The following is a 23,734-nucleotide window of genomic DNA, read 5'->3' on the forward strand; positions in this document are numbered from 1 at the left end:
TGTGTGTGTGTGTGTGTGTGTGTGTGTAGTTACTTTCTCTCCACACCTAATTCTATATGCAAAAATTGTAGTTCAAGATTCATAATGTTGTGGAAAGTTTTAACAGAAGAAGGTAATGCCGTGGTATTTCATTTTATAATCCCAAGTGTCTTAGTTTGAGCAGTGTAGAGTGTCAGGTTGTACTTGAATGGCAGGCCTCCTGGGAATAAGTAGGTACTGCTGGAATGTGTGTAAAATGGCTTACGTTCTCTCAAATTATCCAGAAACCAATATGCCAGCGCTAGGAGGCACTGGCCATTCCAGAGAGCTATACGTCAGCAGTTTTACTTTTCTTCATCATTACCTTGGAGTCTTGAATTAACTCAGAGTTCCATATATGGAAGCTCTCTTTCCCATTTCCAAAGACTCTTGCTAGCCTTCTTGTGGGGAAAAAAAATCAGGGTAGAGTGCTTTGCAGTGCCAACAGCCATGACAATATACAGTGAGAAGCTGGCATCTTATGCTTTTAACTTTTTATAGATTATATTATTAAGGGCCCTATCACCATGATAATTAAAAGGTCCTACTTGCTCTAAGGATTTGTTGACTTTTTCACTATTTAAAAAAAAAAGTCCACTCAAATATGCCTATTTTCATAGAAGTCAGTGGCAAACGTATCAATACTTAAAGGAAAAGTGAGAAAAAGAATGGTCATGTAGCTCTCACAATAATAAAGCACTGTTTTGTTTTGTTTTGTTTTTAACCTTTACCTTCTGTCTTAGAATCAATACTGTGTAATGGTTCTGAGGTAGCAGAGCAGTAAAAACTGGGAAATGGGAGTTAAGTGACTTGTTGAGGGTCACACAGCTAGGAAGTATCTGAGGTCATTTTTGAACCCAGGAATTCCTATTTCTAAAGCCTCCTGGCCCTTAATCCACTGAGCCACCTAGCTGCCCCCTAAAGCCCTGTTTCTAAGTAACATGATTTTTGACATCAGTAGACATTAAATCAGTGTGGGAGAAAGAGCGGTGGATTTGAGGGCCAAAGGACTTGCATTCCTATCTCAGCTCTGCAGCTGACTTTGAGTAGGTTAATGTTAGATGGGACTGGTCTCTTGCATCCCTTCCACTTCTAAATGTTAAGGTTCTGTGACCTGGTTCAAGAGTAAATTTAATGCATTAGAAATAAACTACTTATCTTTTGACTATGAATTAACTCTTTGAGAACAACAGAGGCTGTCACTAAAACTCTTAATTTTCTAAATGGTAACCTCGTGTCCCAAGAGAGTTAATTTATCACCCTAAAGGTGAGCAGTTGATTACTGGAAAGTAGTCCTTCCCACTTTAATTAATGGTAGCAACTTGTTTTAAAGTTTCTGCGTCAGATGAAAAATGTCAGATAAAATCTTAGTTTCAGAATAAAAGCTCAGAGGTAAAAGATTTCATAGTCCATGCTCAATTCCCCAAATCATTCACACTTATCCAATAACCCAGTCGAATATTTTTCTTGGTTGCTGGCAATGCATGGCAACCTATCCCATTTTAAAATATTTTCCATTGAAAGACTAGAGAGAGTTTATTTGAAAGCAGGAAACAAAGATTGATTTAATCATAGAGCAGAGAATGCCATATGCATGGATCAATTTGTTTTAATGAAAATTTAAAATATAGCAACCATTTCCTTAGCATAATTTTTATTGGATAAAAAACTGACCCACTTGAGTCTTATGTCCTGCCTCTGACACATGCTGGCTTGGCTCTATGACCCTAGAAAAGTTACTTAACTTCTCGGGGCTCTAAGCAGTCCTTCTAAGCCTGCAAACTGTTGAGAAGGTTCTGGCCTACATTGGTAGAATGATTTTTCTCATCCAGGAGTCCCATGCAACCATTGTTTGCATTGCAAAATCATAATATAAGAGATTAAGTAGAACTTAATTTACTAGTGTCAGCTAGATAGTACAGTGGATAGAGCACCAGGCCCCAGGAGGTCCTAGGTTCAAATCTGGCCCCAGAAACTTCCTGTGCGACCCTGGAAAAGTCACTTATCCCAGATTGCCTAGCCCTTGACACTTTTCTGTTTTAGAATGAATACTAAGACAGAAAGTTTAAAAACAAAAACTAATAACCTTAGTTTACTAGTCATTTCTCTGACCATGAGAATATCAGAAAATATAATTAAAATTTTAAAAATATATCAAAATCAACTGTAGTGTCAAAAAAGAAAACATTTATTAGTATTTAAGGGAAGCACATTTTTATATCATTTTAATTTTTTGGTCAGTTTGGATTTTTTAAGTATACTTCTTTAAGTGTACTTTGTTGTTGTTGTTAAACTCTTGCCTTCTGTCTTAGAATCAATAGAAGTATTGGGATTAAGTGACTTGCAGGGCCACACAGCTAGGCATTGTCTAAGGCATTTGAATCCAGGTCCTCCCTATGCCAGCCCTGGAACTCTAACCTCAGAGCCACTTAACTACCCCAATTAGTTTTTCTTAAGGAAAAACTAATGACTATCTGTAAATAACCAAGGCTCAACTCTAACTCACTTAATTTTTTTAGTCAAAAGTCCCAGAAAACTTCAAGGTTCCCAAGAAGATTAAAATCACACATAAAATTCACATCTTTCTTTTCATGAATGCCACTGTGCATACTCTGTGGAAAAAAAAAAAAGAATCAGAAAGAATGAAACTTGAATCTTTCTCCAAGCCAAAAGTTGCGTCATAAACACTGTGTGATCAATAAGTACATTGTGATGATTATTTCATAGCTGATTAACTTGTATGTCTACAAGCCAACACTTGACTTGAAAGTCTGGTCTGGTTTCTTGTGGTGAGAGCATGGCCTTTACTAGTCTTTCCCTGGCACCAATCTCTGGGACTGCTCTTTCCTGACCGCAACCTGGGTACAACCCTTTAGTTTCATGGTGAGTAATCACATCAGCTGGAGACTGCCACTTTTGTGAAGAGGCACGTTGTCTTTTCATGGTGTACCAAAATAGTAAAAGAATTAATTCTGGGGAGGGGGGGAAAGAGATTTGGAGCGGAGTCAAATACCTGTTTTTTTAAACATCTGTGAAGAGTGTGAGAAAATCTGATTGTTTGCTTTAGGCATCTTGCTAGTTGCAAATAATTCAAAGAAGTTGAGAATTTGTCTAGTTAAAGAAAGGTATAACTTTATAGGAATTACCCATGGGTTTCTCAGTTCATTGATGAATGTCATGTCCTCCCAGCCTCAATCATGTCTTTTCCCTTTTGCTTTGAATTAGGTTATTTTTTAACTCTGGTCAGGATGTTGAAACTTCCTCTTCTAGGTTTTTATTTTCCTCCTTGAATACTTTTTGGTTTGATTCTTAACAAAATGGTACCAATTATTTATCTTTTTGCTTTGTATCTCCTAAGTGAAATATACTTTTATTGTCTCAAGCATTACTTTTAATTTTGCCACTTATTGGGTAAATAAACCATTGTGTACTTAAAAGGGGAAAAAAGTTGGCAGAAAAGCAGACTATATTTAAGCCTCTTACTTTTCTTTGCTGGTGAGATTTCCCAAGCAGAGCTCCACTGTTTTATTTTGCCTCTGGCTAACATCTAAAGATCAGTAATGAAGCTCTATGCAAATACTTTCATGTATTAAAAGAACAATATTTTGACACACATTGACACACGCAAAAAAATACAACACTAAATTAGTGTTGGAAGAACAATAAGGACATTGTTCATTCACATGAAATGAATGTGAAAAATTTTGTGTTGTGTTAACAAGGAAGGTTATTCTTCAGAACTTGACCTTTAAAATCTATCTAGATTATACTGCTTATATTTTTAATTAAAAGAAAAAAAATTAGTATATGATCAGCTATCATTGAAAAATATCAGGCAATTGAAACTTACCCCAAAAGTTTTTTATATTTAAATTTTTAGATTTCTTCTATTGATTATTTGAATTATATTCTTTTTCAACGACATCTTTTGTTTTACAAAACATCTTAGAAGTTTTAAACACATGAGAACTTCAAAATATTTTAAAAAAAATATTTAACTTTATTTGACCTAGTTTTATCTATCGGAGTCAATTTATGAAATTTCATGCATAGCTCACTAAAGTGGGGAGAGGGTATTATTTGCCTTGATCATTCATTTTTCTTTTTTTTTTTTAACTTAATTTCAGTCTTAGAATAAGTACTTTCTATTGATTCCAAGGCAGAAGAGTGGTAAAGGCTAGGTAATGAGGGTTAAGTGACTTGCTGAGGGTCACACAACTAGGAAGTCATTCATTTATGTTTAACTTCTCTTTTAGAATATAGCCATTGGAAATTTTAAAATTTGAAGGAGTTATTTTTTGTTCTGAATTCTAGCTAATTTTAAAATCTAGAGGAATGAGTTTTGGTTTCTTCATTGACTAAGAGAGGATTTTGTCATGAATACTATTTATAATGGGGGGGGGCTCCCCTCTACCCTTAGATACAAAGCGAAAACATTATAATGAGGGAAAAAAAAATTTCAATTGAAACTGATTTCCTTCCTACCTGCTTCAGGCAGGGTTGTTGCAAATTTATCCTCTAGGGAATGATTATGAAAACAGAAACTTTACAATGAGATTATTTCTGAAAGCAGAAAGAAGAGAACCCCTTTACATGATGCTCAGACTTTTTTTTAAATATTCAACACAGAGATATTTTTTAATTTTAAGCATACAATACAACCATAAAAAGGGAGCTAAATTTAGTTTTCTTAAATTTTACTAGTCATTTAAATTATAGAATTAAAAAGAGACTTTTCACTGAAATCTAATTTGGTTAATGTGGATGTTGGAACAAATCATATTTTAAGAGAGCTTAAGCCTTTTGAATGAGCCACTCCTAAGATGTAAATAAATTTCCAGTTACAAAGATGGCCCATGTGTCCTTCCGAATCCACTTCAAAGGAGGACGACTAGAAGCAAAGAGATTGTCTGGCAGTGCTACTGAGGTACATGTCTGTGTATGTTTTTTTTTGGTGGGTGGGGTGAAGGTCATTAGACCAGTAGGAAAATATTGTACAGCCTGTTCCCAATGTATGAACAGTTTTGTTCCAGAAATTTGTCCGTAAGTTCATTTTTTTAGAACTTGGAATGCATTTTCCCAGAGAAGCAGTATTATAAATGATAGTTTTATAAAGACCACTTTACACTGAAAATATAGCTTTAATGATGTTTCTTTATTATATCTCATCCACCTCAGCATACTGGGCACATCCATGGCAGGAACCTTTTTCTAGGTCTTTTGGCATAGCATGAGTACTAATGTCATACAATGTGCATCAGTTACTGCTTACTTTTTGTGTACTTCGTCCTTTTATTATCCTGCATGTATTTGATGGCATCTTTTATGCTAATTCTTGTTTACAATACTTTACTAGTCATATTCTAAAGCCTCCTTACTCCCTTTAGGTGATTCCTTGGAATCTGTAGTATGTGCAACCATATAGCATTGTGAGAAGAATAGTAGAGGTAAAATCTTAGGTTTCTTTTTCAGGGTTCATTAAAATCATTGCACAATTTCCAGAATACAGTCTATCTTTGCTTTTTCCTCCTCTTATATTTTGGACCCAACTGTCCATCTGTGTCATCTGTCTAAGTTATATGAGTTAATGTTTCTATGGATTATCTTTCCAATTGCTTATCATTCTTTATCCAACTGATTTTTCAAATATAGATAGTAAGGCTTAACCCTTTTGAGGACTGGACATACTATTTAGAGGCTCTATGAAATTGTGCAATGCTATCAGCAAACAAGGAGAACATGAAGGATTTACTTTTCCTCCTCTGTTTAGATTCCGCTGAACATCTTCCAAGAGAGTAGTAATTAATGTTTGTCCTAGTCAACATAGAACCCTGGAATCTTGTATTCTCTGCACTTTGAAGTTAGTTGTGTAAGTGTGATGACATGGTCCAACACAGAATACCATTTGTGAAAACCTTCCTTTTTTTTTCTCATTTGTTTGTCAAAGCTGTCCATGATATGTGGGTATTACATTCTTAGAAAGATTTTGTAAAAATGAGAAAGAAGAAATGGAAGTTTAGAGTTGTTAATCTTTTCTCAGTCACTTTAAAAAAAAACAAAAAAAAAACCTTACCATGCAGCTAGGTGGCCCAGTGAATAAAGAGCTAGGCCTAGGGACGAGAAGTTCTGGGTTCAAATTTGGGCTCAGACACTTCCTACCTGTGTGATCTTAGGCAGTTCACAGTATTGCTTCTAAGATGCAAGGTAGGGGGAGGGAAAGAATTGATACTGTAAGTTTCAAGGCTGAAGAGTAATAAAGGCTAGGCAATTGGGTTTAAAAGACTTGCCTACCCAGGGTCACCCAGCTAGGAAGTATCTGAGGCCAGATTTGAACCCAGGACTAAGCATCTCCAGGCCTGGCTCTTTAGCCCCAAAGCCACCTACCTGCCCTTATCATTTCTTTAAAAAAATAGTAATAATTACCTTGATTTTTTTTCTTAAGTATTAAATAACCTCCTTTCTTTCATCTCTCTTAAGAACTAATACTTCATGCCATAAAAATTGTGTACTTTTTAAAAATGGATTTCCTTTGTTTATGCTTGATCTGGTACTAGCTACACTTCCCATATTTGTTTAGTGCCATTTCTACTGCATCATTCAGTATTTTAGGGAACATGCTGCTATTCCAAATGTGGTAGCTTCATTGTCAATGATAAATAGTTTATTACAGAAATCTTAACAGATTCTTATTACCATGTCTTTATCTTCCTTCATCTCATCCTTAAGTGTTCCTGAAATGATCTAGCTCAATTGAGTCTCTCTCATCAAGTTTTCTGTAAACTTGATTTTACTTTCACCTCTTCTTCTGATTTTATGGGATGACCTATCCATTTGTATTCTAAACTACTTTTGCCTTTGGTTCTGTGTGGTTTAAAATGGATCTGAACCCTGGGAGACTACATCTCCCAGGGCTCTCTACTTCAATTTCCTCAGACACTTCCCACTTCCTTTGTGGGAGGTATCTGAGAGAGGATAAAAGAGAAGTGAGGGTTTTCATTCCTTTTCTCTGGAGAGCCCTTTCCCCCCAGAACCAAAGCCTTTTCTCAAGAATGAGGAGAGGCTTTTGCCCTCCCTGAAAGCTTTGGTCCTTGTGTAGCTGCCTGAGGTCGAACTTTCTCTAGCTTTACCAAACCTTTCTTTTCCTAGCCCAAATAAACTTATCTAACTATCCCTAGTCTGACTTGATTTAATTTAATTCCCTAACCTAGTTACAGTTAAGAAGAAAATCTGGTCAATTTCCCTACTGGGACTGGGGTGGCCTGGCTACCTTCCTTACCTTTCCTTTCCTTATCTTTCCCTCCAGTTTTCCCAATCAAGGGCTCACATTATCTCTCTGCTTTGTAAAGAGATCAAGTATTTCTGGCTTCTAAGCCATTAGCCTCATTGCAAAATTAGTTTATGTCAGTTGGATTTCTATGACTTGTGATGTTAGGCCTGGATAATATCTGGTCCTTTATCCATTTCCCATTTATAAGCATCCATAGATCATTTACATAAGTCATACTTGAGTTGCCTAAGTTCCATGTGATATTGTCTTATTTTGATTATTGCTTCTAATGAGGTATTGATTTTTCTTTTCGCTCTGACAAGTCCATTGTCTGACTGATTCAGAACTTATTCCATGTCAATCACCAATCATTTCCAATTAGTAAAAACCTAGTAAATTGAATTTTGTATTTTTGGTACTCGCTATGTTCATACCCTTCATACTCTCATTTTTAAGTATCCATGTTATATAGGAGTGATGTTTCTTTGTAGCTTATGAAACTTTGGCTTCTTTTAATTCATAATATTGCACTGAGTTTACCAGGATATATTTATTGATTCTGTCCCATACCCTTTTGCATTAAGGTATTAGGATAAAATTAGATCAAATATTTGTTGACTTAATTTGAGTCTTATTGAGTTTTTTGTAGAACTTTCTCTACCTCCTTATCTTTTGCAAAAGGTCTTGGCAACTAAACTGCAATTGTCTTCATGGTAGGCTTTTTGCAAATGTTCTTCATGAACACTGTAATGTGATCTATGAAATATTTCTTATTACCTTTGGATGAATGACAAAACCAAATCTGTCAGCTCCTTTATTTGCCTCTCTAAAGAGAATCTGTGAACTGTTGTTCCATTCAGCTACAATTTTTGGTTCATTTTACAGTGAGAATATTAATTGATTATTCTCACTTCCTAGGTGCTCTGGCCCCTGGAGGTTTTCGTGTTGCTATTCACTCTCGGTTTTCCTCCAACCATTCTGATTGCTTCTCAGTTTCTTTTGCTATAAGAATGACTTAGAGACCGATAGATAACTTTTCTGGATGAAGCAGACTTCAAAGGAGGAAAGGTTGTTGAGTGACGATGTCAGCTGTATTTTCTGTAAGAGGCACTGGGGAATAAAGAGTACATGCCAATTCCTGCTTTGGTCAGATATTTGGGCATTGGAGGGGAAATGAAAGAAGGTCCAACCAATGCCAGCGAGAATGGCCAGCAAAGCAGTGTCTTATCTGGAAGGGAAAAAGAAGGGAAGGATGAGAAGAACCAGTTCTTTGTGAATCCAAGAAGATAGAAATAAAAGGCCTATGGTGAAGGAAAGTTTGTTGGTGATAGCCATACAACAGAATCTTCAGCTTCTAAGTAGCCATAGCAAATGGAAACAACCAATACAAAAACTAATTCCTAATACAAATGCTTGCTCTAAGTGAAAACAATGATTGTAGTAGTGATTGACAGATCAAGCTCAAGGCTGGGATGTTTGACAAAGGGCAGAATTGAAGTTTTCCAATTGTGGTGCTGGAGAAGACTTTTGAGTGTTCCTTGAACAGTAAGGTGATACTTAAAGAAACTTGCTTCAGGTCATTCACTGGAAAGTCAAATACTAAAAAGCAAGCTTAAATAAGAAAATAGGGCTCATTGGAAAAGACTCTGATATTGCAAAAGACTAAAGAAAAAAGGAAAAGGCAAAAGACAGAGGAACAGATGAATAAATAATGTCATGGAAACAATGAACAATAACTTGGACAAATTTCAAGAGGATGAAAAATGGAAGGATCTTATGGTTACAAAGAGTTAGACACAACTGAATAACAAAAGGCTTTTTGGAGCAGGCCAGATCAAAAGAAGTCAGTAGAATCCATGACAAGTTGTAAACAGAAACCAGCCAAAGTCAGGTAATCAGGTAAAGTTTGAAGGATCTGGCCAGTATTGGGGGTCAGAGTAGTCACAAGTCCCCAAATCCAGGGGGATAACAGCAATTAGGCCAAGAAGTTTTGAAGAGATTCAGGAATCAAAATAAAAAGGTGTGGGCACCAATTTCAAACCAAGCCTTGATAAAGTTTCTTTCCTCAGTCTAGGTTCTATTTGAGGTAGGCATAAATCTTAACCTTGAGGCCTGTTGGCCACAAGGGGCCAGCAAAATTCCCAAAGTAGGCCCTAACTAAGTTAAAATATAATTGTGAAATGTTTAACAAAGTGAATGAAAAGACAGTGCAACATAGATAGTGTCAATGTATGATTGTCTAAGTCATTAAGCAGTAGCAGAAATTCTTTTCTGTTTGAATTTGACTCCTGGCCTGGACCTTCTAGGTGTGAAAACGCAATTGAGAATACCTAGGAGAAATGGAGAGTTAAACTACTGGCACCCTTTGCTTTTGCTGGTAGTTGTGGGTGTGGGGGAGAGCAGGATAGTGGGGACAAGATTTTTTTCACAGCACATTGTTATGGGTGGGGTGTGAGAACCTCACTTGGAAACTACAAGGTAAAGAAAGCATCAGCAGCCTTGTTATTTAAGTGTTATTGTCACTAAAGTAAATGATAATCATGTCCTAGTTGTGTAGAAATAGTCAGCTGCTATTTTATCTATCATGAAACAAGTAGAACTGAATTTTTCTAATGATCCCCTCCCTCTTGTGTTCATTTTTTTATGTCTATGCATATATTATATATACATGTTTACATGTCTTTGGGACATATAGTATCATCTTCTAAAATAATTGAACAAGCTCTCTTAGTATATACTGCTGAGTGCTGTACAAAAGCACATTGAACAGACCTAACCCACACCATCAGAGTTTATGATCTAAAATGGATCACCTTACACAGATGACTCTAAGATATTTTCTGTATCTCATGGTTAAACAATGGAGGTTGAACTCTATTTTATAAATATGTATATTTCAGTAAAAATTTACATTTTTTAGTGGGAATTTTTGTGGGAACGTTCTGTGCAAGCAGGAGGGGTGAAAAGGAGGGGTTTGAGGCCTCAGGTGAGGAGTGAACGATGTGCCTAACTTCACCTGATCTTTGGCCTCAGTTTTGCTGAGGGTTTGTGTCTTCCAGAGCTTTGCTCAATGAGATTTTTTCAGGCTTTGCCCTGTATGTCTGCTCCTTTCTTATTTAAAACAGACAAACAAAGATGAAGTAAGTAAATGCTTGGTGTCAGTTTTTACTTTCTGAGGTGGAAGTGGAGTATAAACTTTTGGGTCTTAATACGGGAGACCAGGAGTATGTACTGGAAGAATGACAAGGAAAAGGGTTGTGGAAGGGGAATGATCTGATCAGTTACAGATGCCATGGATTGGGCTCTTTGGAATAGCTGGGCTGGGGTTAAAACAAAGAGTGAGGAATTCACTTATTAATATAAAATTGGGTAAATGTTTTTTGGCAAAGTGGTTTGGTTAAGATTGATCAGTCTTGGGGATACTTACCACTTCCAGGAATTATTCTGCCATATGAAATGTTCTTTTGGCTTGTCCCCAAGTGATGGGTTTGGTGGCTTGAGTCCTGGAGCAGTCATTTGTGTTCTCTATACTCCATTGTTCCTGAGGGTCCTCTGCTGCTTCTGTCTGCTGCTTCTGGCTTGATGGGCCGGGTATGGATCCAGTACTGTGTGAATCAAAGCAAAACTTCGATCCCCATGTTATAATTCTGTAAAAAATGATAAATTGGGGGGCAGCTAGGTAACTCAGTGCATTGAGAGCCAGGCCCAGAGATGGGAGGTTCTGGGTTCAAATTTGGACTCAGACACTTCCTAGCTGTGTGACTCTCAGCAAGTCCCTTAACTCCCATTGCCTAGCCCTTACCACTCTTCTGCCTTGGAACCAATATGCAGTATTGATTCTAAGGTGGAAGGTAAGGGTTTTAAAAAAAAAATGTGATAGGTTTGGGGTGGGTGATGTTTCTTTCAAATGCAGTTTGGCATAAATATGGTATGGTATTCCTTTTTTTTTAATCATGATTTTTCTTTCCAATAATTTTCTAATCTTTTCTGACTTTCAATACTCACTGACAATGCTTAAACTATTTGGCATTTCTTCCCAATTCACACAGAAAAGGGGTTAATAATATTTCTAGGAGTTAAAGTTCTACTAACATTATTTTGATTAATGATGGCTGGTATAACAGGAGCTAGGGGGTGGGTCGCTAGATTCTTCTAATGGTTTCTTGCTACCTTACAAGTTTGCGAAGAAAATATCTATTGTTTAATTTCTACCTTACTCCAAATCAATTTGGACCAGAATTATCCTTATACATAATATAATATCTTCTGTACAGTATCATAACCAATTTTCCTTAAGCTTTTATTTTACAGTACCAATCATATCATTGCAAGTAAACATGATCAAATTTTAACAAATTGCTTCTAAACATACATTTACATTTAAACACATTTTCAGTTTTTTTAGAATCATGCTTGCACAAAGTATGTGATTTGGTAACACTCAATATATAACAATTTAGTCAAAAATCCAAACCCTTCATCAAAAATTTTCATTTCATTTTTTTAAGTAGTTATCTATACTTGTGCTAATAGTCATCATTGAAATAGTTTATGAGTCTGTTTTGCTTGTTTAAAAATTAGAAGTGCTTACTGCACAATTTGCATTTGGTGTTAATTGAAAAGATTTTTGTCATAGAAGAAATGTAGGGAAAGATCTTCTTTTCAAATATGTAGCAGTTGTGGTTCCCCTTTTCTTAAATGACAAAATTTTCCACACATTATCAATAATAATCCATTTTCAGTCATTTTAATAATTTGTAAACAAACTGCTTGTATGTTCATGTAACCTTAAAAAAATTCTTTTACCTCAAATGAATGTAAGAAGTGTGTGCTTATTAATTTTCTGCATGTCTGTATAGAAGCTTTATTTTTATTCATGTGTCCTATGGTTGTTTAAAAAGTTTCCTATCCTACCTTAAATTTTATTTAAATTAGTATATACTTATTACAATGTGTTCAGTGCTCTCTGAGAATATTCAGGGTTTCATAGCTTACCCCTCCATTGTGGTAGGAGTGGGGAGTGATGAGACAGGTTTGTTCTTTAAAAAATCTATAGTCATTTGTTTAAAATCATAGGGATTCTGTTTTCAAAATTGTGTGGATTCCCATACATAAAGGTCAATAATGGAATCCTTTTTCCAATAAATAATGAGATTTATTTATGGTCAGGAGATTCCTCTCTGTTTGTCTGTCACTGTTATCTTTTAGCTAGCAAGGCTGTGAGAAGGGGAGGGGGAACTGGGAAAAATGGGAAGTGGAGGAGGGGAATGATCTAGTCTCAGAGCATTTGCTCTGAGAATTTATCTGTGGGTCCTTATACTTGTCACTTGACATTCCCATTTCTCATGTGGGCTAGTATAATTAGCTTTTCATATTGTAATCATTGATTTGTAACATAAAGGTCTCTTGGTCTATTGTGAGTATCTACATGAAAGACTGACATGTTTGTATTGAAAGACACATCCTACAATTTCTGTAGTTTTATGTAAGAAGTTATGACAGCATGTCCATTATATTAGCTTTGTATTAGGTAGCAATAGTAGGTAGTAGGTAGCAATACAACAGTTACCAGAGTGGTAAAATCTAGTCCAAAACCAAAAATATTGAAAATACTTACTTGACAGATAGATGTACACAAAGCAGTGTTGTTTTTCATGGCAAACAGGGAGACCTTCATGGAATTTCTTTAGAAGAAATATACCAAATTATACCAGGGCTAGCTCTATGATCAGTAGAAATGACCCCAATTGAGTGAATCATTAACAATGTTTTATTCATCAAGAAAGTTAAAAAGGATACATGGTAGGGCTATGTTATAGCTTATCATGCCAAGGCATGGATATCATAAGAGCTGTGTTAAAGTATGACAAGGATAGCTGCAATAAAGCTTCACAGGCAGATCTCAAAGGTCAACAGAAGCAAGATGCAGAATCTTGGAAAGCACCCTAGACATCAAGGATCAGGAATCCAGGATAAGTTTCTGATTAAAGCTTCATAAACCCATAAAGGAGTCTGATCACCAATGGTCACCGAAGAAATTTGGGCAACAATAAGGCAATACCAACCGCAAGTAAGAAGATAAAGAACTGGACTAAGTTTCCCTCCCTATCTGTTCTTAAAGATGGGGCCTTGGAGAGCTCTGCCTCAAAGCTCTGTGAGCCTAGTCTCACCATAGCCTGCCAACCAGTGCTACATGACTATATGAACCATAATGATCCTCTGTAGCACATGCAGCTCAGCAGATAACCAAAATAGAACCTCACCCATCAAGGATCCCAGAATAGTCAAGGTCAAGGTTAAGACCCCTAACTCTTGGCAGGGACTTCAGAACTTACTTGGAAGAAATGGGATGTCACTCAAAGGACAAAAGAGACATCATTCAGATTCTGTAACAATATTGGCTCAAAAGGCATCTATAATAATAGTGTAGTCTCAGTGCTACCACAGAGGAAAAACTAAGCAAGCCAAGGCTCCTAGGAATACAGAGAGAATAATTAGAATGCATGGAACCTTATGCTGTATATAACTCTCATGTCCCTTTTTGTGTGTGTCTTATTTCACCTGTTGGATGCTATATTCCTTGAGGACAAAAGCTGTTCTGCTTTTTCTATTTGTATCCCATAATTCCTGGCACATAATAACTACTTTGGAAATGCTTTTTTGACTGACCTATTAGAACCAGTTCTTATAATGCCTACAGTCGTATTTTGCAGAGAGGCAGCACTGGGAGACATGTGTCTTAGTATATAAGGCAGAGTTTAATCCTGAAAGATGGCACCATATGGACGGTCTGCTGGTCCCGAAGCAACCAGCTGATCAGTGATGCTTTAAAAGGGTACACAAGCTCACTAGCCAAGGTTTCTATACCATATCAAAGCCTAACATTTTGTGAAAGATCTTAATTACTTTGGCATCAGCATAGGAACTTTCATTTACTTCCTCTAAGGTCATACCCTAATCCCCAAAATTGCCAAATCTGGAGTCCACAGGTAGCAAATAAATGTAATCCTTTGACTGGAATAGGGAGTAAAGAAATGGAAAAGGAAAATTCCTTACAAATCTTTAAATCTTTTATTGTATATATCTATATGTTACATATCAGGTAATATATGAGATGTGTTATACATGATGAAGTAATGAATGTAAAGTATTTTGCAAGTCTCAAATTGCCATCAAAATATCAGCTATTATTATGTAGACAAAGCATCAATTAGTCATTCGGATAACACTGTAAAATAATAGTGTTTGGTGGGAAGAAAATGCAATCTATATTGCTTATTTAGCTTAGTATGCACTGTAGTTTCTTCACAATTTTCACAAGTTTTGTACCTTAATATTACTGTGCTCTTAACAAATATTATTTTGAAGAAGGGAGACTAACTGTAGATTTTTTTTTCTTTATCATTTCTATTCTTTGGAATCTATAAGATATCTGCAGAAATCTCATCAGGAGAAATGTGCATGTCACAATGACTTAGAACAAAGAAGGGCTATGACAGAAATAAGAGATTCATGACTAGAATTTTATCTTTTAAAATTCCTTTACTATTATTTTAATGAAAGTATCTATTTTAATGATATCTTTTCTTTCTGAAAATCACGAATGAATGAATGAATGAATGAATGAATGAATGAATGAATGAATGAATGAATGAATGAATGAATGAAACATTTACTAAGGGTTTACCATATGCAAAACACTTTTTCTAAAACACAGAATATAAACAGAAAAGACAATCCCTGCTCTCAAGGAGCTCACATCCTAATGGGGGAGACATAGTAGGTTTCAATTGCAAGTTAGTTTGAAACGTCCCAGAGACTTATGAGAAAGAATGCTATCCACATCCAGAGAAAGAACTGTGGGAGTAGAAACACAGAAGAAAAACATATGATTGATCATATGGTTCAATGGGGATATGATTGGGGATGTTGACGTTAAATGATCACTCTATTACAAATAGTAATAATATGGAAATAGGTTTTGAACAATGATACATGTAAACCCACTGGAATTGTTCATGGGCTTTAGAGGAGGAAAGAGTGAGGAGCAGGAAAGAATATGAATCATGTAACCATGGAAAAGTATTTCAAATTAATTAAATTTTTAAAAGTCCCAGAGTATGCTGGAGCCAACTTTAATGGACTCCTGAAAGCTAATTGTTGAATTATCAGGACAAACATTTACACCTAAGAAACTAAAAATTGCAACAAATAACTTAATTTGTTATTTTGTTGATTGTCTGACTCTTCATGACCCCATTGCCCAAGATCACACAGTTAGAATCTGAAGTCAGATTTGTTTCTAATGGTTGTCATAGCTAAGGATAACTCATGAAAATATGCAGATACATATGGAAAAAGTGCACATTTTTTGGCGAAATTCAGGTACTACATATTCATCTTCCCTAATATCAGTCAGCCTTCTTCATGGGAGTTAGCCTTTCAGGGCTACTATTAGATGTTTTCTAGTCAATTTTAGTTATTATCATGTTCTACTCCTCTATGATCTCATTAATGTGAATATTCCCAGCAAAAAATGTAAGTTGCAACCCTTCCATGCCAGCCCATCCCATGCAACTCACATCTGTTTTTACCTTAGAGAGTTCACCTAGATTTGCCAAGTGCTTTTTTCACTTTCTCCTGATATCTTGAGGATACTATTGAAATATACAGATTGGCCACCAGTTATCCCTTTTCTCTCTGTAAATTGCCAGCCTATTCTTTAATATCTTAAGATCATTAATTTGCTTCTTGAATATAAATACCTTTTCCCCAGAGAAATATGTTCTTAGTAAGAACTAACAGAAAGTATTTACTTTTACCAATAACCTTAAGACTTTTTTAGGTATAATGAAAAATAGTTTTGTATTACTTCAATATTGAACCTACCACATCATTCCCACCCTCACCCCCGAAGTTACCAAAGACTACTCAACTTCCTGAATTTTAGCACTTTTCTTTTTTTCCAAAGTCTGGAATACTGGAACTGTAACAGAACTGTTTTATTGGCAGAGCTGCCCCCTGTTTGACTTATTGAGTCATCCAGTTCAACATCCTCCCTACTGAGAATGTCCTTTTAGAGGCTTTAGGGGAAAAAGAACTAGCCAGGAACTTGCTTACTAGCCAAAGATGGCTCTAAGGCAGTAATGGTTGAATATCTGGAACAACATAGCTCCCTACCTCCTTTGGGACGATTTATGGGCATCTCAGTCTAGAAAACCGGAGGGAAACCCAAGATATGCCAAGCATCTACCATGTCACTTTGTTCCCAGTCAACCCATAATTGGGACTACTAGAAGCAGCATCTCAGCAGTATGAGGATGAAATCCTCCTGCTCTGATCTGCCACGTCTGCAGAATTCCGTCTCTTGCTTTCTGGCAGGTACTATTTCTACCTCTGTTATTCTTTGAAATTATACCTTGCACATGATAGGGACTTGCTTGAAATGAAGTAGGAGTGTCAAAAGGGTCCAGGAAAACTGACCACTTCTCACTGACTCCAGACCATCTTGAAAGGTCTACAAAAACTGATGCCTAAAACATTAAAGAAGCATTAAAATTTTAAGTATAACTCTTCCAGGAAAGATGTCATTGTATAAAGTCATAAGCTTCTACTGCCTCAAAAAACAAAAGTTAAAACTGTTGAGGATAGAGAAAAAGTACATGTCTATGTGTAAGTATACAGGATGTTTATGCTTATTAAGGCTTATGTGAGTGCCTCTGTGTGTGTATGTGTGTAATTCACCTTAGATCCAATTCTTATTTTTCCATATTAGAATAAATTCTGTGTATTGGTTCCAAGGCAGAAGAGAGGTAAGGGCTAGACAATGGGGGTTAAGTGACTTGTCCGGGGTCACACAGCTAGGAAGTGTCTGAGGCCAAATTTGAACCCAGAAGTTCCCATCTCTAGGCCTGTCTCGCAATCTTCTAATTCAACAAACATTCATTTAGCAGCTCCTACAATGAAGCATCATGGTTTAGTGGATTGTGAACTGGTCTTAGGATGTCAGGCTCAAGCCCCATTTCTAAGACAAAGAAATTTTGTGGCCTGGGCAAATCCCTTAACCTCATGCTGCATGAAGGAGCTCTCTATGACAATTCTTAGCCTGGGATCAGGAGGATCTGTAAACTCAAATAAGAAAAAGTTACCTGTATATTTTGTTGTGATTGGTTTCCTCTATAATAATATGTATTTTATTTTATGCATTTGTAAGCATTGCTCTGGAAAGGGATCCTTGGAGTTCACCAGACTTAAGGGATCTGTGATACAGAAAAAATTAGGAAGCCCTTCACCAAGCCCCTTAGTTACAGAGAATATGTTGATCTGCATTGACAGAGGGAGTTCTTCTCTAAGTTCCCTAAGCCACTGAAATCACCAGTTTTAATACCTGTCCTCTTTGTGCAAGATAGCATTTGTCGGACCAAACACAACACTATCTATTTGATTTTAATTTTTTTGGAAACTTCCTTACCTTCCCAGAAAATAGGTATGTGGCCTCTGCATTGACTCTTCTCAGAATTATACAGCACAGAAGCACCAAACTTAAAAAACGGGAATCAAATGTAGTTAAACATAACCTTGATTAACAAATCTTGTTATTCATGGATGACAGCTCAGTTAATAAATGTTTCTGGCTTGGATGCTGAACTGGAGGTTAATGGAGAAGTGGAAGCAATTGTAGACTTGAGAATTTGGAGGCAAACACACCCCACAATCCAAAAGGCATGCACAGAATCGGGAGCAGCTAGTTGGCTATGGTGATACAATTCAGGTGTTCTCCTTCACTAGTCCAGGTGTGAAGAGTTACTTTGAAAGAACATTAGCTTAGATGAAAATTCTTTCGTATCTATTCCATTCTGTTCACTAACTATATTCATCATTTTGGAGATCTGACTAGTCATTATGGGAAAGTTACTTTTCATTATCATCATTTAGTCTGTAAACTATCCTAATCTAGGTTTGTAAAACAAACATTTGAAGCATTTAAACTGAATCTTTTTTTTTCTTCAATAAATATTTTTCTATTTATTTAGTACTTAAATGTAAAGTATATGGAATCTCATTGGGAGTTTGTCCTCGTAAGCCTTAAGAATGATGTGATTTAAACTTTCTTCTCTATGTTTATCATTAAAGGATATTGTATTGCATTTGTTATATATCATTATTTCATATTATTTTTATATTATATTGAAGAACCTGAAGTTCTAGTGCATTCCTCAAGGATTTTTCTCTTCTTTGGAGGTTGATACAAGATAAATGTTTTTTATTTGAACTTATAACCAAAATCAAGAATGAAAGTAAATAGTTGCCTAAAGGAACTGAAGTATTAAATACAGTAATCCCCAAATGAGTTATATAAATACCAGTACTACAGGAAGTCTGGACCCCATCCTTTTTCTTCTCGTTGTTTAGGGTGGAATTGAGTGGGAGACCACAAAATCGTTCTGATATTCAAAAGCCAAAGCAAGGCAGTGATTTTATCACAGATTGTGGCCTAGCCATGTCATGGGTCGTGTGGTTCAGCATGTGAACAGGAAGGTGAGAATTAGTGAACTTTTGCCTCAGTTGTGCCGTCCATCAGAGAACAAATGGACCAAAACAACTTCTGCAGCTGTATACGGAGGTGAATGGATGAATACCTCTCACACAGAGGCTTTTGTGTCCTGGACATGATCTAGCATTATGATGGGATGCACAAGGCCTCAGCTTTGCAGCAAATTACTAACCCATTATCACACTAGAACACAAAATCGTTTATCTTCTAATTCAGAATGTCACCTGTTCTTCATTTTCCAGTCAATAACCATTAATTATATTCAGTGGAAATTTAAACAAAGTTTTTCCCCTCTGTGAAAACCAGCAAACCATTCAGTAATGACAAATAAATCTGGAGTTGTGTATCCTTCTATTTCTTGTTCCCAGCCTGGAATCTGGTACAATATGAACCTTAAAGGAAATGCCTAGAAATTGATAGGTCAAAGGCCTCAAAAAGTCTGATGCAAAAATAAAGATTCTTGGCACTTACCGTAGTGAAAGTGAGAAGCTTCTACAAAGACGTGCATTTCTATCTGGCTGACAAAAGCAGTACCAGTGGGAACTTGTGTGCCTGGTATTTAAAGCTATCTGAACTTATCTAATTGAAAAAAACAGTAAAAAACATTATTTACAGGAATAATTTTGTTTCCTCCTTTTTTAGGTCTTTTTTTTCTTTCACCTAACTATTTACATGATATATTTTGCTACTTGGTTTCATATCATTCCATCTTTACAAAGTATTTGAAAAGAAAAAGAGTACGGGGGACATTACTTTTACTTGGAGGCTTCAGGGAAGTTTTTCCAAAGGAGTTGGTACCTGAACAGCACCTCGAAGGAACATCATCACCTTCATCATAGCTAGCATTTATAAAGCACCTACTATGAGCTAAGAAGTGTGCTAAATGCTGTACAAATATGTCATTTTATCTTTGCAACAACACTTGGAGACAGAAGATATCTCCATTTTACATCCAATGGATCTCCCTTACTTATCACCTCAGAAGAAACTGAGGAAAAGAGGTTAAGTGACTTGTCCAAAGCTACATAGCTCATAAGTATCTGAAGATTTGGGATCTAATGTAAATGGGCCATCTATAAATTCAACTCTACATTCTAGAATTTGGCAGGGTATTTTCTTTATCAAATGTCTGTTGTACCAACCAAAGAAAATGTCATATATACATATACCTATCTATAATTGTTTTATATAATTTTTTTATAATTTGCAAAAGTTCTTTATTACTAGTCATGCCATTATTCTAATTTTAAAAAGTAAAAACAGTGACTTTAATCATTCTCCATAACTTCTTGATTCAGAATAAAATTTCAAATGTTCTGGAATGATGACCTTTTCTCTAGAGAAGAGTATGTTATCAGTAGGTCAGGTTTAATTACATAACTGATGAGAACACAAATACTTCAGAAGGAAAAATAAAACTGTCCAATCATGTTAAATCCCCAAACTGAAGTTAATGTCAAGGATATGTATATGTATATATTAATATAGATAGATAGATATAATATGACCCAGTGACCTGTATTCCAGGTTTTTCTAAAATCTTCCATAAATTAAAGATACAAAAAACAAAATCTCACAAAATGCTTTAAAATAGAATACTTACAGAAAAATGTGCTTGGTTTCATTTCCCCCAAACATGACAGATTCACTTTGGGTTATTAAGAGGAATTAAAATGTTCGAGTGGCATATCCAAATTGAAACTGAGCCTTCTCAAAGCTTTTGATAAATTCTGATTTGTAAAATATTCTCTAGTAGCTAGAAACCTACTAACCTTATTTTCTTTTAAATGGATTTATTTTTTACCCTGTGTAAAGAAAAAGTTGGATACTTGAGTTTTTCAAAATGTCTGTTGATAGTGGAAGTTTGAGTGTGAGAAAGGTTTGGTTCAGTTGCTTTTTTGGTTTATAGCATATATATAATCTATAGTTGTTGAAGATTCTGCTTTTCTACATTTATTTTTTATCAGCTAAAAGTAGGACAATTAAAAACATATTTTCTGATATAATGCAATATAAATATAAGAACCACTAAAATCAATAGTATGATTTGATAGTAGATAACAGAATAATAGATAATATAAAGATTAAAAATCTACATGTGATAGAAATTGCCATTTTAGTTAAACATACCAATTTGAAACTGGTTTTGACTTTTGCTACTAGATTCTCTTATAATGTCCATTTGCATATTTATCTTTTGGCTCTTCATTTCTATTTAAAGGAAAAAGAGAGCTTTTTCTCTATGTTGTAGAATGTTAATATTCATTTTAGATATGAGTCTGTATAAGAAGAGTACCTGACTATGAATGCTATCTTAAGAAAATATTTTAACTATATTAGATATGACTTTTTATTTTTTCTGTGAATATCAGACAATTTCCTTTTTGAAAATCTCACTATCATGGTTTGTTATACAACTCTGGTTTCCTTGCATTGCAAATTACTTTGGTATTTAGTTCTTGGGATTTAAAATTAATAATTCCACTCTAAAAATAATTTCCTCTTCTGAGGGCTAACACTTTAACTCCAAATTATCTTTTCCTTGATCTCTAGCTATGAAACAAAATTAAAGTTAATTAAAGTCTTTAAACTACTGCTTCTTTAACATGATATAGCTGAAGTAATTCTCAGAAATCTACACTAATCCAGTTACAACCCTATATAGAAGCTATGCCCATTTTCCTTGTTGTCTGAAACCGTGTCTGATTATCTATATATTAGAAATGTGGTAATACAGTAATAATATTTGATAGAGGCCACCTAATGAAATGCTCAAACTGGACTTATTTTTCTTTCTATAGGCTATGTGGCTAATGTTGCAGACTGATGAGCCAGAAGACTTTGTCATTGCTACTGGTGAAGTCCACAGCGTCCGTGAATTTGTGGAGAAATCCTTTTTTTACATTGGGAAAACCATCGTGTAAGTCTGCCTGGTTTGGGAGTGGGTTTCTGAACATTTTTCAGTCATTTGTATTTGTACATAGATTTGCCCCCATGGAGCAATTCTTCACCTTTCCTAGCATAGGAAGACAGGAGTCCTCAGGGTTAAACCCAGATTTGGACCTGCCTCAGTGATCTTCAGAATCCAAAGATGGTAAATCACTAAAATTGAGCCTTTCCAACCAGGATGTTTGTGGCCCCTGCCTGTTCAACTCTGAGAAGAAGAATATGAGAGCCTTTCACAAGTTTGAGGTCAGGTTTTAATTGAAGCATTAAAAATATTTGGCAAAATCCCTCATCACAGGAGGGAAATGCTTTCACAAAGGTAGGGGGTAGCCTTAAAAATTAATCCTCATGAAATCTGGCTAGTCACTTTTATCCTTGATGCTATTCAGTTTTCATTTCACTTGTCATTTTTCTTTTCTGTAGCCCCAAGGATTAAACACTTTTTTTAAGGTTAACTTAGCATTCAATACAGAATGTTCTAGTAAGGATTTTTTAAAAATACCTTTTCTTTCCCCTAAAATATCCTTTGAGCCCATAAGATAGTGTTCAAAACATTGGTTATTCCAGCTGATTGTAGGAAAGTGCACAAAAACCAATCATTCAGTGAAATCTATCTAAAATCTACCTATCTAATAAATTTAATTGAAGTCAGTTAAAAGTGACAAAAAGTATCCACTTTTGAAAATACCTTATAATTTCTCATTAATATGGGAAAAGGAAAGATAAATTAAACTTAAAGTTAGCACCGTGGTAGCTTTTGTTCTAGTTCAGACTTGTGATTTTATCAGCATGTTGAATTCCAGTTACAGGAAATCCCTTCATCAATGCAGTGAAACTATAATGTATTTTTTAATCTTAGAGAGTCCCTTTGAGGCATTGAGGGGTTAATTGACTTCACCTAAGCCAGTATTCGTGGCAAGCCTTGAACCCATTTACTCTTAACTTTTATGTCCAGCCCTCATTCCTACTACTCTGTGGTACCTCTTATGGATACCTTGTGTAGTGTATAAATGTGAGCAAAATCATCCAGTTGCTTCAAAAATTATCATGAAACAAAGAAACACAGATAAGAAATACTGACACATTGAATTAAAATAGAGACCTCTCTTCATTTGCTTAGCAAGTATCTTTCCTGTGGTAGGACACTATAATCCTGATTCATGCCACCAGGGTTCTGGACCCCTTTTCATTCAACATTCCCATTACACAGCTCTTGTCTTTCTGAGTCATGAAAGAAAATATTGAGCTGAGGGTGCAGTATGTTTGCAATGCATATTCTGCATAGTTTGACAGAAAATACAAAATTCCTTCTCAAGGCCAGATAATAAAATCATGATGGCTTTGTGAATGCTTTCTGTAATTTATATTTTATTGTTTATTATTTTTTCAATTTCCCTTCTTCTGTATCTTCTTTGGGCCCCCTGCATCAACATACCGATCTCAGCTGGAAGAAGGAGAGGAAAGCCACAGGCTCCTCCATGATGCTATGCCAAGGCTGTTCCTTAGGCCATCAAAGTCAGTGAGTTGCAGCTGGTGAACTTTCAAGAAGGCCAATAAATTTTACTTGGGAACAATATCTTGACATATTTAGGAACTATGTAGAAATGAACAAAGAACACATTATTATTTGAATAACACTTGGAAATGGGGGAAAGGATGTAGAGAACTTCTTAAATCAGTTAAATCAGAACTCTAGGTATCCTTTTCAACTTACACTTCGATACTCCCGTGGATCTTTGATTTGATAAACATGAATAGTTTTTCCACTCATATTCTTTGTAGCCCATCATGCTTTCTCATCCTATGCAATTCTTATCCATGCTCTTTGTTGGAGGATCTTCCCAAAACTCTAGCAGCCTTTCTCTATGCTTCTGTTGTTATTGTTAATGTTTTGAGAATATTGGTACATATCTTATTCCTTATTCTCATTTCCTGATTGGCCCATCCAA

General features: G+C 35.6%; 1 protein-coding gene across 1 annotated transcript in view; it reads left to right on the forward strand.

The window, feature by feature from the left end:
* GMDS (GDP-mannose 4,6-dehydratase) overlaps window positions 1–23,734 on the forward strand; it is an 840,983-nt gene that overhangs the window by 650,868 nt on the left and 166,381 nt on the right. Inside the window, exon 8 of the mRNA XM_056823358.1 lies at window positions 21,641–21,759. Coding sequence (XP_056679336.1) covers window positions 21,641–21,759 — 119 coding nt within the window. The remainder of the gene's footprint in view (window positions 1–21,640; window positions 21,760–23,734) is intronic.

This window comes from Monodelphis domestica, chromosome 3 (genome assembly GCF_027887165.1).
Source record: "Monodelphis domestica isolate mMonDom1 chromosome 3, mMonDom1.pri, whole genome shotgun sequence".
Taxonomy (NCBI): domain Eukaryota; kingdom Metazoa; phylum Chordata; class Mammalia; order Didelphimorphia; family Didelphidae; genus Monodelphis; species Monodelphis domestica.